The 15,148-nt window shown below is 35.2% G+C and overlaps 2 protein-coding genes across 3 annotated transcripts in view; both read left to right on the top strand.

The window, feature by feature from the left end:
- The first annotated feature begins 1,435 nt into the window (after nt 1-1,435).
- On the top strand, nt 1,436-7,568 carry LOC136706038 (uncharacterized). 2 transcript variants are annotated; one of them, XM_066679938.1, is made up of 6 exons: nt 1,436-3,356; nt 4,079-4,197; nt 5,103-5,224; nt 5,351-5,412; nt 5,526-5,760; nt 7,306-7,568. In XM_066679938.1, exons 1-6 carry the CDS (start codon nt 2,518-2,520, stop codon nt 7,399-7,401), a joined length of 1,473 nt encoding a protein of 490 aa, XP_066536035.1. In that variant the 5' UTR covers nt 1,436-2,517; the 3' UTR covers nt 7,402-7,568. The 2 variants fall into 2 exon arrangements, with proteins under 2 accessions (XP_066536035.1, XP_066536034.1); XM_066679937.1 differs by having other exon boundaries at nt 4,019-4,197.
- A 6,609-nt stretch (nt 7,569-14,177) lies between these two features.
- Nucleotides 14,178-15,148, top strand: part of LOC136705081 (serine-rich adhesin for platelets-like) — a 34,829-nt gene continuing 33,858 nt past the window's right edge. Inside the window, exons 1-2 of the mRNA XM_066678298.1 lie at nt 14,178-14,290; nt 14,650-14,702. Of these exons, the coding sequence (XP_066534395.1) occupies nt 14,268-14,290; nt 14,650-14,702 (76 nt within the window). The 5' untranslated portion in view covers nt 14,178-14,267. The remainder of the gene's footprint in view (nt 14,291-14,649; nt 14,703-15,148) is intronic.

Here is a 15,148-nt window from a genome sequence, read left to right as displayed (position 1 = left end):
ACAGTTTCCGAAACAACTACAAGTCCAAGCAGTAGTCTTGAGACAATGTCTGTTACATCTTCAACAACTGCCACTAGTGGGGCTTTAACAGGAAATGTAGAATCAGAAACATCTTCACAATCCACAGTAAGCACAACAGCAGAGCTTCCTTCTACATTTACTCAAGTATTGACATCAGTTACTTCCAGCGTACCTTCAAAAGTTTTACCTACAGGAGAAGCTCTGACTGTAGAAAGTTCAACAAAAGTTACTGAATCTGTGTCTGAGTCCACAGTATTGGGAGAGGTGCCTACATCTTTACTGGCTTCAACACTTTCCAAAACAACTACAAGTCCAAGCAGTAGTCTTGAGACAATGTCTGTTACATCTTCAACAACTGCCACTAGTGGGGCTTTAACAGGAAATGTAGAATCAAAAACATCTTCACAATCCACAGGAAGCACAACAGCAGAGCTTCCTTCTACATTTACTCAAGTATTGACATCAGATACTTCCAGCCTACCTTTAACAATGTTACCTACAGGAGAAGCTCGAAATGTAGAAAGTTCAACAACAGTAACTGAACCTGCGTCTGAGTCCACAGTATTTGGAGAGGTGCCTACATCTTTACTTACTTCAACAGTTTCCAAAACAACTATAAGTCCAAGCAGTAGTTTTGAGACTATGTCCGTTACATCTTCAACAACTGGCAATAGTGGGGCTTTAACGGGAAATGTAGAATCAGAAACATCTTCACAATCCACAGTAAGCACAACAGCAGAGCTTCCTTCTACATTTACTCAAGTATTGACATCAGTTACTTCCAGCGTACCTTCAACAGTTTTACCTACAGGAGAAGCTCTAACTGTAGAAAGTTCAACAAAAGCAACTGAATCTGTGTTTGAATCCACAGTATTGGGAGAGGTGCCTACATCTTTAGTGACTTCATCAGTTTCTGAAACAACTACAAGTCCAAGCAGTAGTTTTGAGACAATGTCTGTTACATCTTCAACAACTGCCACTAGTGGGGCTTTAACAGGAAATGTAGAATCACAATCATCTTCACAATCCACAGTAAGCACAACAGCAGAGCTTCCTTCTACATTTACTCAAGTATTGACATCAGTTACTTCCAGCCTACCTTCAACAATTTTACCTACAGGAGAAGCTCTAACTGTAGAAAGTTCAACAAAAGTAACTGAATCTGTGTCTGAGTCCACAGTATTGGGAGAGGTGCCTACATCTTTAGTGACTTCAACAGTTTCCGAAACAACTACAAGTCCAAGCAGTAGTCTTGAGACAATGTCTGTTACATCTTCAATAACTGCCACTAGTGGGGCTTTAACAGGAAATGTAGAATCAGAAACATCTTCACAATCCACAGTAAGCACAACAGCAGAGCTTCCTTCTACATTTACTCAAGTATTGACATCAGTTACTTCCAGCCTACCTTTAACAGTTTTACCTACAGGAGAAGCTCTAACTGTAGAACGTTCAACAAAAGTAACTGAATCTGCATCTGAGCCCACAGTATTGGGAGATATCCGTACATCTTTACTGACTTCAAAAGTTTCCGAAACAACTACAAGTCCAAGCTGTAGTTTTGAGACAAAGTCTGTTACATCTTCAACAACTGGCACTAGTGGGGCTTTAACAGGAAATGTAGAATCAGAAACATCTTCACAACCCACAGTAAGCACAACAGCAGAGCTTCCTTCTACATTTACTCAAGTATTGACATCAGTTACTTCCAGCGTGCCTTCAACAGTTTTACCTACAGGAGAAGCTCTAACTGTAGAAAGTTCAACAAAAGTAACTGAATCTGCTTCTGAGTCAACAGTTTTGGGAGATGTGCCTACATCTTTACTGACTTCAACAGTTTCCGAAACAACTACAAGTCCAAGCAGTAGTTTTGAGACAATTTCTGTTACATCTTCAACAACTGCCACTAGTGGGGTTTTAACAGGAACTGTAGAATCACAAACATCTTCACAATCCACCGGGAGCAAAACAGCAGAGACTCTGTCTACATTTACTGAAGTATTAACATCAGTTACTTCCAGCCTACCTTCAACAGTTTTACCTACATTAGGGGCTCTACCTGTAGAAAGTTCAACAAAAGTAACTGAATCTGTGTCTGAGTCCACAGTATTAGGAGAGGTACGTACATCTTCACTGACTTCCACAGTTTCAGAAACAGCTACAAGTTCAAGCAGTAGTCTTGAGACACTCTTTGTTTCATCTTCAACAACTGCTAGTAGTGGGTCTTTTACAGCAAATGTAGAATCAAAGACATCTCCACAATCCACAGTAAGCACAACAGCAGAGGTTCCGTCTACATTCACTCAAGTATTGACATCAGTTACTTCCAGCCTACCTTCAACAGTTTTACCTACAGGAGAAGCTCTAACTGAAGAAAGTTCAACAAAAGTTACAGAAGCTGTGTCTGCGTCCACAGTATTGGGAGATGTGCCTACATCTTTACTGACTTCAATAGTTTCCAAAACAACTACAAGTCCAAGCAGTAGTCCTGAGACAATGTCTGTTACATCTTCAACAACTGCCATTAGTGGGGCTTTAACAGGAAATGTAGATTTACAAACATATTCACAATCCTCAGGGAGCACAACAGCAGAGCATCCTTCCACATTTACTCAAGTATTGACATCAGTTACTTCCAGCGTACCTTCAACAGTTTTACCTACAGGAGGAGCATCTACTATAGAAAGTTCAACAAAAACAACAGAATTTGTGTCTGAGTCCACATTATTGGGAGAGGTGCCTACATCTTTACTGACTTCAACAGTTTCAGAAACAACTACAAGTCCAAGTAGTATTTTTGAGACACTGTCTGTTTCATCTTCTGCAACAACTACCACAAGTGGAGTTTTTACAACAACAAATATAGAATCACATGCATTTCCACAATCCACACTCAGAACAACAGCACATGCTTTTTCTACATTTTTACCAGAATTCAGTTCAGTCAGGCCCAGCTTGCCTTCAGAAGGTTTACCTATAGGGGCAGCATCAACAATACAAGGTTCACCTATAACTGTGCTAACCTCTACACCAGCACCTCTGCAGAACTCTACACCTACAACTCTGCATAACTCTACACCCATAAGTCTGCCCACCTCTCCAGCTTCAACTCTGACAATCTCTCCATCTCCAACTCTGCAGACACACAAAGATTCATCTCTGCAGAACTCTACACTTCCTAATCTTCAGAGCACTAAATTTTCAACCTCGAAAAGCACCAAATCACCTTCTGCACAGAACATTACAATCACAAATCTGCCATTCCCTACAGATCCAAATCTACAGAACTCTACCACATCAACACTGAAGAGCACTACAACCCTGGCTCCAAATGTGTAAGTGAATGTAATTTAAACAAACACCATTTCCAGAAAAGTTTGGAAAGTTTGGAAAATTTTGTTCATTTTATGTTAGAAACCACAACCTAGTGCTAGCCTTGAAAATCATTAATATCCACCCAAATGAAAACACTTCTTCAACACTTCAAACCATTATTGTAAATAGTGTAATCTATTTCTCTCTCTGTCTCTGATCTTCAGTCTAACTTTTCAATTCAAACTGTTGGTTCCAATTACGAATCAATTACAAATCTTTCATTCATTGTGTGAAACAGCTTATCCAATTCAGGCTCCTAAGCCTACCCAGAATCACTGGGCACAAGGCTGGAACACACCCTGGAGAGAGCACATGTCCTTCACAGGACAACACACATTCACACATTTACTCACACCTATGGACATTTTTGAGTCACCAATCTATTTACCAATGTGTGTTTTTGGACCCTGGGAGGAAACCAGAGCAGATATTTTATTAATCACCTTGGGAAACAAAGACTCCCTATTTAACCCTTCCATTGCAGTGAATACACAAACACATACACACACACACTGCAATTCTATGGTATTCCAGGTGTTATTTGGCAGTGTTGTACTACCTGTTCTTGACATTACTGTCTAAATTTCTAATTAATTAAAAGAAAATATTGTTTTTCTTTCAGGCTTGGGACCATAATTATTAATATTGTTCTGGTGTTTAAGAACGTGCCTGTCCTCCCCAGCGAAGCCCAAGTTATGAATGCTGCCAACACTTATCTGGACTCAAGTGTGAGAATGAAGCGAGATGTCAGAATGCAGAAACTCAGTAATCCAGTGAGCATTCAGAACATCACCTATACCAGTGAGTCTCAATTATTTTTAGTTGTTAATCTAGCCTCTGTAGGAAATGCCAACAATTTTCACTAAAATATTTGTTTTTACACATTGATAATGTATGTGACAGTCTATCATTAGATAAATCTGTTTAAGTTGTGAAGTGTCTACATTGCGAAACCTCACTTTTGGGTCCAAACCTCTGCTCAGTATTGCCAAATAAAATATTTATTGACTTTATATACCATCCAGTGAGTTATTAAACAAAACAGACTAGCACCAAATCTAGCGACTTTCTGTACAAACCTTAGCGACTTCATATAGAACAGAATTGAAGGTAACACAACTAGATAGAACCTCTGCTCCAAAGCTGGAGCTGCATGTGACATAACTCCCTCTCTGTGGTTCCTATGCTCTAGAGACAGAGAAGCACAGTCAGTCCGCACTGCAGCTCACATAGATAAGAAGGATCTGCAAATGTGCCAAAAGTGTCACTTATAACATTTGTTTCCTTTTATATATAATTTATTTCTTTTTCTCAATTCCTGAATGTGATTGAATCTGAACATTGTGAAACATCACACGTGGCGCCACACATAAACAAAAAGTTAGATTCCTGGTGATGCCACAGCCTTCTATAACCATTAGATACTATAAGAGAATTGATCGTTTGTGATCTCATCCTAGCATGCTGAGCAATATAGTATGACTGATTAAAAATTAGCTGACAACAGTTTAGCTACTGCTGAATTATTACCTGTTAAGGGGGACTGGTTTAAAATATGGATTTTCCAATAGGTTTGTGTTCTAATGATTGTTTTCACTAAGGGTCTGTGAGGTTTCACTGTGAGGTTTACTATAACTAAGTAAAGTAAACAGTGTAAATCCAGGATTGCTTTATAATTTTTATAATTTTTTTAATTTCTCTTTTAGAGACGAATAATAGTTCATACACCATCAGCTTTAAATTCCAGATTAGCAATGTGAACATATCATCCAATGCAGAAATGAGGAATGAAACACATAATGCAATTGAGAATATCACCAACTCCCTGGTAAGTGTCTTATAGCCAAGACAAATATAACTGAATAAACTTTGTCATAAAACAACAAGAATTATTTGATGCATATGTTGCCTAACATCACAGTTGTACTTATTTATGTATTTTGCCTGTTTTCAGCTGAACAAGATATTAAATGGCAAAAATTCTACACCATTTATTTTCCCACAACCAATATTCACGTAAGTGAAGAGACCACCCTTTTTCATTTACATATATGATCAGTGTTTAAAGGTATATATGTATAAATCATAAACAAGAATATATTTAATTTACTTTCTTGATACATTTTTAGGGATAACAAGACTGTGATTGAGGCAGACTCTATGTATGTGTTCACGGCGGGAGACATCAAATCCACGAGTGCATTTCTTTCCGAAATAATGACAGTTAGTGGATTGACCTCCATCACCCCTGCAGTTACAAATGCAATTAGTGGAGGAGGGGGAGGGTTTCCAGGCTGGGCTCTGGCAATTATTATTCCCTGCAGCATCGCCATCATTCTCATTCCAGCTTGGATTACACTCTGTGTAAGTAATGCCAAAAAATGTATAAACACACATTAAAATCTATAAACATCCATGAACATGAACATATGCGTCCCTGAGGATTCATAAATATCCATGAATATTTAAAGATACTAAAACATCCATACATATTCATAAACATCTATAAATCTATATTTATTTGGTGATTTCTGCCTGAATAATATGTGTATACACACCAGATACACAACCAAAACCAAAACAGATCACTAATTCACATTGTTAATGTTGAAGCAGGTATGCTCTGGTAAGCACTGCAAACTTACTGCCATGATATTTATGGTGAACTTGAGGCACAAGAAAATAACTGCTTCTCTACTGAAGTTTTATTCAGGTATTTTGAATGTGAAGCTGATGAATCAAAACCTGGGGGGGGGGGGGGGGGCAGGTGTGTCTTGGCAGAGTGACAAATAAGGTTTAAAAAGAATGAAACAAGGAAACTGGCTGAAGATCAGCTCCAAATTGGGAACATGAAGAGATATAAAGTGGGTGATGGTGAAGAATTGGCTGAGCTTTTGTTTGAACTTCTTACTTCAGCCACCAGAAACAGGGGCAGTACTGCCATAACACGAGCTGGTGAGTGTGGGCTGTGGTGAGCCTGTCCATGATGCAGTGATGAGCAAAAGGTGGGAAATGACAAACAAAGCAAACCCTGGGATGGCATACTTTAACAAAGGATATTTTTTTATCTAAATAAATGATTGCAACACAAAAGCTGTTTTCTTTCCTTTCTCACGCTGATGCTTCTCTTTCCTGATAGCTCCCATTTATATTTTTCTCTTTCATTTGGGGTTGTTTTTCTTGTTCTTTTTATATTATTTACCACCTACTCTCTCCATCTGCAGGGTTTAAAGCAACACTAGGTAGTATTTTTACCTTAAAATGGCAGCTTTAAAATTATTGTGATGCTCCACTGAAATGTAATATGGAGAACAGAGCCTCTGTTGTTGCTATTCTGGGCTCAGCAGTACAGAAGCTGCATTATGTATCTTTTGGAGTAGGGAAGGAAAGTGACCCCCTTACAGTTTCAGCTTCATTTTCATTTTGTTCCTCTATCACAGCTCTGACCAAAAAACACAAAAAACACAAGTGAATCCCAACTAAATCAAATCAAATTTATTTGTATAGCGCTTTTTACAACTGATGTTGTCACAAAGCAGCTTCACAGAATTCCAGTAAGACAAAGTTTTGACATGAAATGTAAAAAAAAAAAAATGTAAAAACCCTCAAGTGAGCAAGCCAGGGGCGACAGTGGCAAGGAAAAACTCCCTCAGCTGAGGAAGAAACCTTGGGAGGAACCAAGGCTCACAAGGGGTGACCCATCCTCCTCTGGTCAATATTTACAGTAAAAATGTAAAATGACTGTAAACATGATATTTAAGTTCATCTGATTATTATGTGCATGTACACACGTCGTAGTTATCAAAAATATCAGGAGGGATAATGTCACCTCAGATGTTACTGCTGTAACTAACTGTTCTTTAGATTACATATGAAAACTAATAGTCATTTGTGCTGTGTTTTTTTCAGTGTATGTTGTGTGGATGCTGCGCTGCCATTAGGAGGCGCTACAGCAGAAGGAGGTCCTACAATGTCCAATACACCACACGCAATGGACTCTTCTAACTACGCAACTTCAAACCTATACAACACAAACACAACAACAACACAAACACATTAAATAATAATAAATATTTTGTTTTTGAGAAGTGATAACTTTAACTTAATGATGTCTTCTATTTTATAAGATCAAGTTTCCAAAACATTTAAAAACATACATAAATAAATAAATAAAATTGTGTAATAGTACATTTTCTGAAAATGCACTTTTAAACTGCCTTAATATAAATGTACATTGCTTTAATTTATTCTTAATAAATAAACCTATATTTTAAAAATAATTTGCCTATTTCATTCAATTTTGTATTAACACAAATATTCCAATTCTCTACTGAGTTGATAATGAATAATTTATTTAAAAATGAAAAAAAAGTTTTAGTAGCTCTCCTTCTGGGGGGAGGACTGCGCTGTTTGCATTATTCAGTTTGAGTACTTTTTACTTCATCCTTTTTTACTTATTTATTCATGTACTTTTCTCTCAACGGGCAGATACATAGTTAATGAAAAATGTTTAATCCTTTGGAACAGGGGTGTTAAACTTGGGTGCAGGTTTTCATTCCAACCATGCAGAAGCCACACCTCATTCCATCTGTTTTTAATCATTGGATCTAATCAATAGATCTTGACTTTCAGTAGTGTGGGGCTTTTGCGTGGTTGAAAAGAACACCTGCACCCACGCGGCCCTCCGTGGATTTGGTTTGACACCCCTGCTTTAGACTGATGCTGTTATTAACTTCCACTTTAGTCTCTGCCTACCTGTAGATGTAGTTAATGTAAAATTGATCCTCAAACACAGAGAAAGGAGTGGACAACATGGATACTGAAGAACTATAAGACAAAAATACAAACAACAACAACAATAACAAACAAAAAAAAACACTGCTACTGTGGCTCAGTCCATTTTAAGAAAAATAAATAAAACATTAAATAAAAATAAATAAATAAATAAATAATGTACACATCTGCTCATGAAATGATTTAACTGGGCTGTAACTTGTCTCTGTTCATAAATACACAAATAGTCTGATATCTTTATATCATTCAGCTGGCCACACGGTCAGGATTCACCCAGATGTTCTCACCCCCCCTGAATCTCCATCTGTGATTTTGTGTATACACACTTCCCTGTATCATTTTATACTGGTCTCTCACTGAAGCATCCACGGCTTCTATAGTTCATACCACAGTAGGCAGATCTTGGCAATATCAATTCGATGTGAGACTAGCCTGTAAGAAATATTTGTGCGCTGATTCTCTGTTGTTGTCAGTTCTCTGACATCTGGCATGCAGTGATGTCACGCTCAAGAAAACGCATTCGTGTAGCACACACTCAGGCAGGTGTTTGAAGTGTTTCTTTACTTCACGCCAGTGTTTAGACAGCCAGTAAGAAAAGAGGATGAATTGGAAAAAACAACTTTCGTGACTGCATGTTTTGTAAATTATTAATTAAAATTGACATTCCTAGTATAATAAAAACATTTATATTCTTCAAATATTAGTGCATAATATTTATTTTTACTGAGTTTTACTTATTTAAATTGGATATTTAATATGAAATAACCTCTGATCAGGGCTCATTTCTCAATTTTTCTGCGGATAAAATGTAACTAGGTATAGACATGTGGAAAGATTGTTGCCTGTAGAAGATGTGTAAACTTATGTACAATTTGAAAATTAGTATTAATTTCATTACAACAATTTGAATGAAAATTAAGACTTCATAGATTAGTGTTTTCATTATAATTTACCCAATGACAGGCATTTACAGAAATGGGGTAAATGTATTACCTTAATATATATAGGAATTGAAACACAATACACTTTGATAAAAACAGCACAGTGAAAACAACATCATGATTTTTTAGCTTAATAAATTAATTGAAGTTATGTAATAACATAATTTTGGGAGTAGGACCACGCCCAAACTCCTCCTCTCAGCTCTATATACACCCTGCAAATTCACATCATTTCCGCGTCGGACAAACTCGCTTCATTTAGTTCAGGAGACGAATCTCGACTTGACTACTTCATTACGTCAGCTCGCTCCTCCATGCTGGGTCATTCCTGCTGATCCCCATATTCGGAGGCGTGTTCGGCCTTTATCAAGCCCACCGAGCCTCCTGTATTAAAACCTGCTGCCACCTCCACCCCGTCTCCACCCTTTTCTCGTATTCATTTATCCAATGGGGGGTCCGGCTTCATACACATTCATAAGCCACCCTGAACTCCTCCCCAAATACTTCTGAGTTCACCTCCCCATTTCAGCCTCTCCGGGTGTGGTCCGTACTAGCAAAAACATGTTTAAATGATTAACTCAGATCAGGAATTAAGATTAAATGAAACATATTTATTTCTGGATTAAACACCACTTAAGAAAGTTCCTTTCTCAAATTTAAGAATATTTGAGGGTATATTGAACAATATCATAATCAAATGAGTTAGAATTAAAACCATAGAAACAAGCATTACGACATTTCTCTGATATGTCTGTGTTCTTCAGCTGGAAATGTGTAAATATTAAATGAATAATAAAAAAAAACACCCTGATAACCAGAAACCAAAGTCTAAATTAACAAAAATAATAACATGTTTTGATTCCAGTCTTTGTACTGAAAAAAGTTTAATTACGTTTGTGTCTGAACTATTTTTTTTCTTTTGGACACACTACTTTTGTGCATTTTTCAGTTCCAAATATTAATGGACACTACTATTCTTACTACATTATCAAGTATCATTATTTTACATGTAACTACATACAGCATATCATCTCAGTCAGAAATATAATAAAGATTTCTCTTTACAGAGAATGTGGAAAATATTTGTTGCTGACAGTAAAATGATGAGATAAATTTTATGTTAAATATGCATATTAAATATGTGAAAATGACACATGTAAACAAAACATTGCTGTTTTCATATTGATATTCTTTGAAAAAAATGCATTATTATTTAAATAATTATTATTTATAATTCATTTTTGAGCTGTTTCAGCTGTGTGTGTATGTGTGTGTGTGTGTGTGTGTGTGTGTGAAACTTGATTAAGTAATTTATATTTTTAACATGACATTATAAATAACTAATATCAATACTTTTCTAGAAATTAACATATCATCATGACCTGGATAGATTGTAAATATTAAAGACAGTAAATACTAAACCCAGGGAAAATCAGAGTAAATAAACACTATAATCTGCATTTGTCTACATTTCTACAGAACTACATCTGTCTGAGGGAATATTTATCTCATTTATAATAAAGATCACAGATTCTATTGATTGTATTATTCACTAAATTATACTTATGATCAATTACTAAACTGAAAAGATGTTTTAGTGGTTCATATTTCAGATATTTGTATTTCAGTATGTATTATCTCTAAAAATCTTTATTAGTAAAATAAACTAACAAATGACTGATAAGAGAGTTGTTTAACAATTCTAATTTGACATAAGAAATAATATCTCATTCCTCAAATATAAGATTTATTTTTATCAGCGATAGGAAACTGTAAACTGTTGTATCTTGATTTTGAGTTTAAAGATTAAACAAGTGCAGTACTTTGAAACAAATCCTGCATTTATTTTTATTTACCTAAAAGCTATTTGTGGTGTAATAGGAAACTATTTCACAACTGAAAAGTATTTACATAAGAGAGATTCCAAAGACACACCTAGCACAGGTGTGTATGTCTGTGTGTGCGTCTGTGTGTGTGCATGACAGAGACAGGTACATTCCACCTGTTAAGGTCTCGCCCAAAATAATCCTTTAAGCAAACAACAGACACATGCTTCTCATCTCTTCATCTCCAGCTTCACACAAATAAACACACACACACACACACACACACACACACACACACACACACACACACACATAAAAGTCATGATATAAAGTAACGGGATACTATGTGTATTGGTAAGCATAAAGCCTGAAGTGAAGAGATTAGACTGTGTATATGTGTGCGCATATTTTAATCTTGAAGTTATATTTTAAGATCAGGTTTTCAGAATAGGTTCGGGTTAGAGGTAAGATTGCAGATAGGGTGAAGGTTAAATTTAAGGTTACAGTAAGTGTATTTTCCTTTGAATTTCTATTGTTTATGAAAGGTCATCTGTAAATAAGCTTGCTTTGCCTTACAGTTTTAGTTAATGTAAAGGCAAATTTATGCTTCTGTGTCAAAGACATGGCATAAGCAACCCACAGGTTGAGCATTGCCATGTACCCAATGCCGTACCCTACAATGAAGTGTAACTACAGTATGCTTTGCAACAATGAAAATCCACAACAACTGTGATTGTTCTTCAGTTGGACAAACTGAGAAGAAATACCTCAGTCCTTAAAGCTGAACTCTTATATTCTCCATGCTACAGAGGCTGCAGGAAGCAGCAAATTCATGGGGTTAGAATTATAATTAGAATAATAGTTAGATTAGAGTTACTATAAGGTGCAGGGGTAGGATTATAGTTAGGGTAAGGTAAAAATAAGTTTGAGGTTAAGGAAAGCGTTGTGTTTATTATTAAGCAAATAATAATTAAGGCCTTTGCAATGTTCCCTGGAATCATGGAGAAAAGACTGTTTACAATGTTTGTGTGTGTGTGAATTAAGGAGGATATACCTGTAACTAAAACAGTGGAATGACAGGTTTATTTCACAGTTCAGATGTGATTGTAATTTGATGGACACCACACCTTCTTTTGGAATGTGAACTTTGTAGCTGGTACTTTTATTATATATAATATACACACAAACACACACACACATACACATAGGGGAAAATGGGAAAATTCCAATACCAAATACAGAAATAACAAAACAACAGTGTGTGCAATTATTCATTCATTCATTCATTGTCCAGTTCTGGGAGGCTGGAATACACCCTGGAGGGGATGCTAGTCCTTCACATTATCTTATTATTCTTATCAGTCCTTATCATTTAATTGGTTTTGTTATATTTGTTTGTTTTCTGCTGTTGTCCCATATTTGAGATTGTTATGCAATGAAGTCAAGCACAGAACAAGTGGAACATGTTTATGGGTGGAGCTTCAAGCACGTCAAACTCCATCAGAACTTGATGATTGCACTTATTTTTAAACATAATGTTCTACACACACCTGTCTCATATATCACTGATTCTTGAGATAAGGAAGAAAACTTGTGTTACATTGCAAAGTCTACTTTTTTCTTAAAATGTAAGAAATTAGCAATAATACAAATTTGTATCTTTTAAAAACTTAAAAAGTTAAATAAGAAGGATCTGTGAATGTTCATTAAATTAAATGAATATAGTTTAAAATAATTTATTTATAACTTGTTAATCTTGAATAAATCAGGCAATGTCATGTTTAGCAATGACCCTGAGGACTCCTTTCCACTTCCTGCCCTTGGTGGGTGTAACAGTAATGTTTTTCATATTTTGAAATGTTTTGTCCCTTATCATATATATATATATATATATATATATATATATATATATATAGTGATATATAACTTCCTACCTATCTATCTAGGTACATAACATACACATGCACTCACACACTTGCATGTTAATGTCATACCTAATGACAGCAAGACTGTTGACCACATGAATTACTTTAATAACTAAAGTGGAACAGAAATAAAAATATTCATAAAAAAAATAAAAATTCATTTTTTCAGTTAGATATTCATTCAGGATTGTTTATTCAGTTTTTTTTTATTTTTTCAGTTTTTGAAAATTCTTGATATAAGGCACTAACAGTTTAAATATCTAAACTCCTTTTGTGTTTAAGTAAAATCAACCAAATCTTGTCAAACACTTTAATCCTTTAAGTGTGGTTCTGCTCAAACACTGAGGCCTCAGGCATTTCTCTGTTTTCAGCAGCCTCCAGTGTCTCAGACTTTATTACCAACACTGTCACATTTACAACAGAAATATCTACACATTTAAAAAAAACCTAATTAAAGTAAAATAATTTAAAAATCTCAATGATACTGGGAACCTTCAACAACACTGCAAGAATAATTTCTTTATTGCTTGAATTTGTATAAATATATAATTGTCTTGATGGTAAACAAATGGAACATGTTCTGATTGGTCTAAAGTTCAGAAAATTATGAACTGCTTAATTCAATTATCCAGAGTGAGCAGATAACAGAAAATCACTTATTGGATGACAAGTTCTTGGTCTTGAACACTAGTCCAACTGGTCCAGAAAGTCCTGGATGAATCTCCAACACTCCAGAGAATGCAATACACTACTTTATATTGTATTTTAAAATACCAATAAAGTGCACCATGCCACAGCCAGTATGTTAGCTTCATGTACAGCTGCTCTGGAGAATCCAATTTAATTACATATTTTTTTCTTTAGAGATCTGCAGTAGTGTTTTGCTCATTTTGTTATACATTTGCCAAAAATGCACATTTCCTTAAAGCAAGTTAATCTCAGAACGGAAAACTTTAGGAATATTGAGTTATTGATTTAAATGAGTGTGTGTGTATTTTGTAATGAGTCAGTACTAAAGTATAAGAGGAATTCTTGGTGTGATAATGACAGGTTGGATATACACCTGTTATTGTTAATTTGAGAGAGACAGACAGAGAGAGAGAGAGAGAGAGAGAGAGAGAGAGAGAGAGAAACAGGGTGAGGCATAGAGAATTACACATGAAAACCACCCCTAATGCGTCAATGTAGCAAATAAATAACCTTCACTACTTTCCTACATTCCTTCAGAAGCATCTTGTACTCACTCTGCCACACACAGAAATACACACACGCTTATTTATTAAACACACACAGATATAACACTCTTATTTATTAAACACACACAGAAATAACACTCTTATTTATTATACAAACTCCAACACATGCTGATACACTCTAGGTGGATTATGACTCTGAAGATGTTAATAAGGTAAGGACATTGCCTTTTTTCCAGTTTTTTAATCACTACAGTGATACAGAGCTACCATCAGCTCTGCAGGGTTTGACCCTGGAAAAAATGTTACTGAGCTTGATAAAAATTTCAAAACATTTACCTATACTTCTTTTAGATTAATCTTTTTTTTTTTTTTTAAGAATGATTAAAAAATTCAGTTTCTGTAAAGCTGAATTATAGCTGAATTAACAATGAATAGCTACTGTAAATGTATAATAAATCTGTATTATTAAGTTTAATTACCATTATTAAACAATGAAATCTAAATTGAACCTGACCTACAGCAGTGATAAATATGGATTAAAGCAGAATTTTATGCGGATTCTGATTCACAGGTTAATTCTCAAGAAAAATGTCAGCAGCAGAAAACACACATTCCTCACATTACGTAAGTCCTAAGTTTATTTCATATTCATCATCAGTACCTGAAGATAGCCTCATATTAGTCTTTTTTTTTAAAATAATGTTAATATATGTTATATGTAATAATGTTAAAATATGGACTATGTTTCAAATGTGAGGACATTATATCAGACATTATACAATAAATATTGTGCAGACTCTTACTAAACAAATATTTACTTACATACTCTCAGAAGTAAAACATGTATTTCCATGTTTAGTTTACTACATCATTTGAACAGCAGCTATACTTCACATGTTTTAAATATCTCATGATGAATAATGCAATATAAGCACTCCAAAATTATGCTGAATATAATCTTTTTTTCCTTTTAAAGTTAAAAGGTTTTGTCCTTCTCCTGTAAATGTATTATTTTGGACATAAATGTTTATCTTTGGACAGTGACGATATGTTTTTCTGTTAGATCTATC

Source organism: Hoplias malabaricus, chromosome 8 (assembly GCF_029633855.1).
Source record: "Hoplias malabaricus isolate fHopMal1 chromosome 8, fHopMal1.hap1, whole genome shotgun sequence".
Classification (NCBI taxonomy): Eukaryota; Metazoa; Chordata; class Actinopteri; order Characiformes; family Erythrinidae; genus Hoplias; species Hoplias malabaricus.
Note: the sequence above shows the minus strand (reverse complement) of the source record. Positions and strands in the feature narration are given on the sequence as shown.

Coding starts and splice junctions, on each gene's coding strand:
- LOC136706038 (XM_066679937.1), top strand. CDS start 2,518: ATGTCTGTTACATCTTCAACAACTGCCATTAGTGGGGCTTTAACAGGA. Junction 3,357..4,018: donor ACAACCCTGGCTCCAAATGT/GTAAGTGAATGT, acceptor TTTTTCTTTCAG/GCTTGGGACCATAATTATTA. Junction 4,198..5,102: donor TCAGAACATCACCTATACCA/GTGAGTCTCAAT, acceptor TTTCTCTTTTAG/AGACGAATAATAGTTCATAC.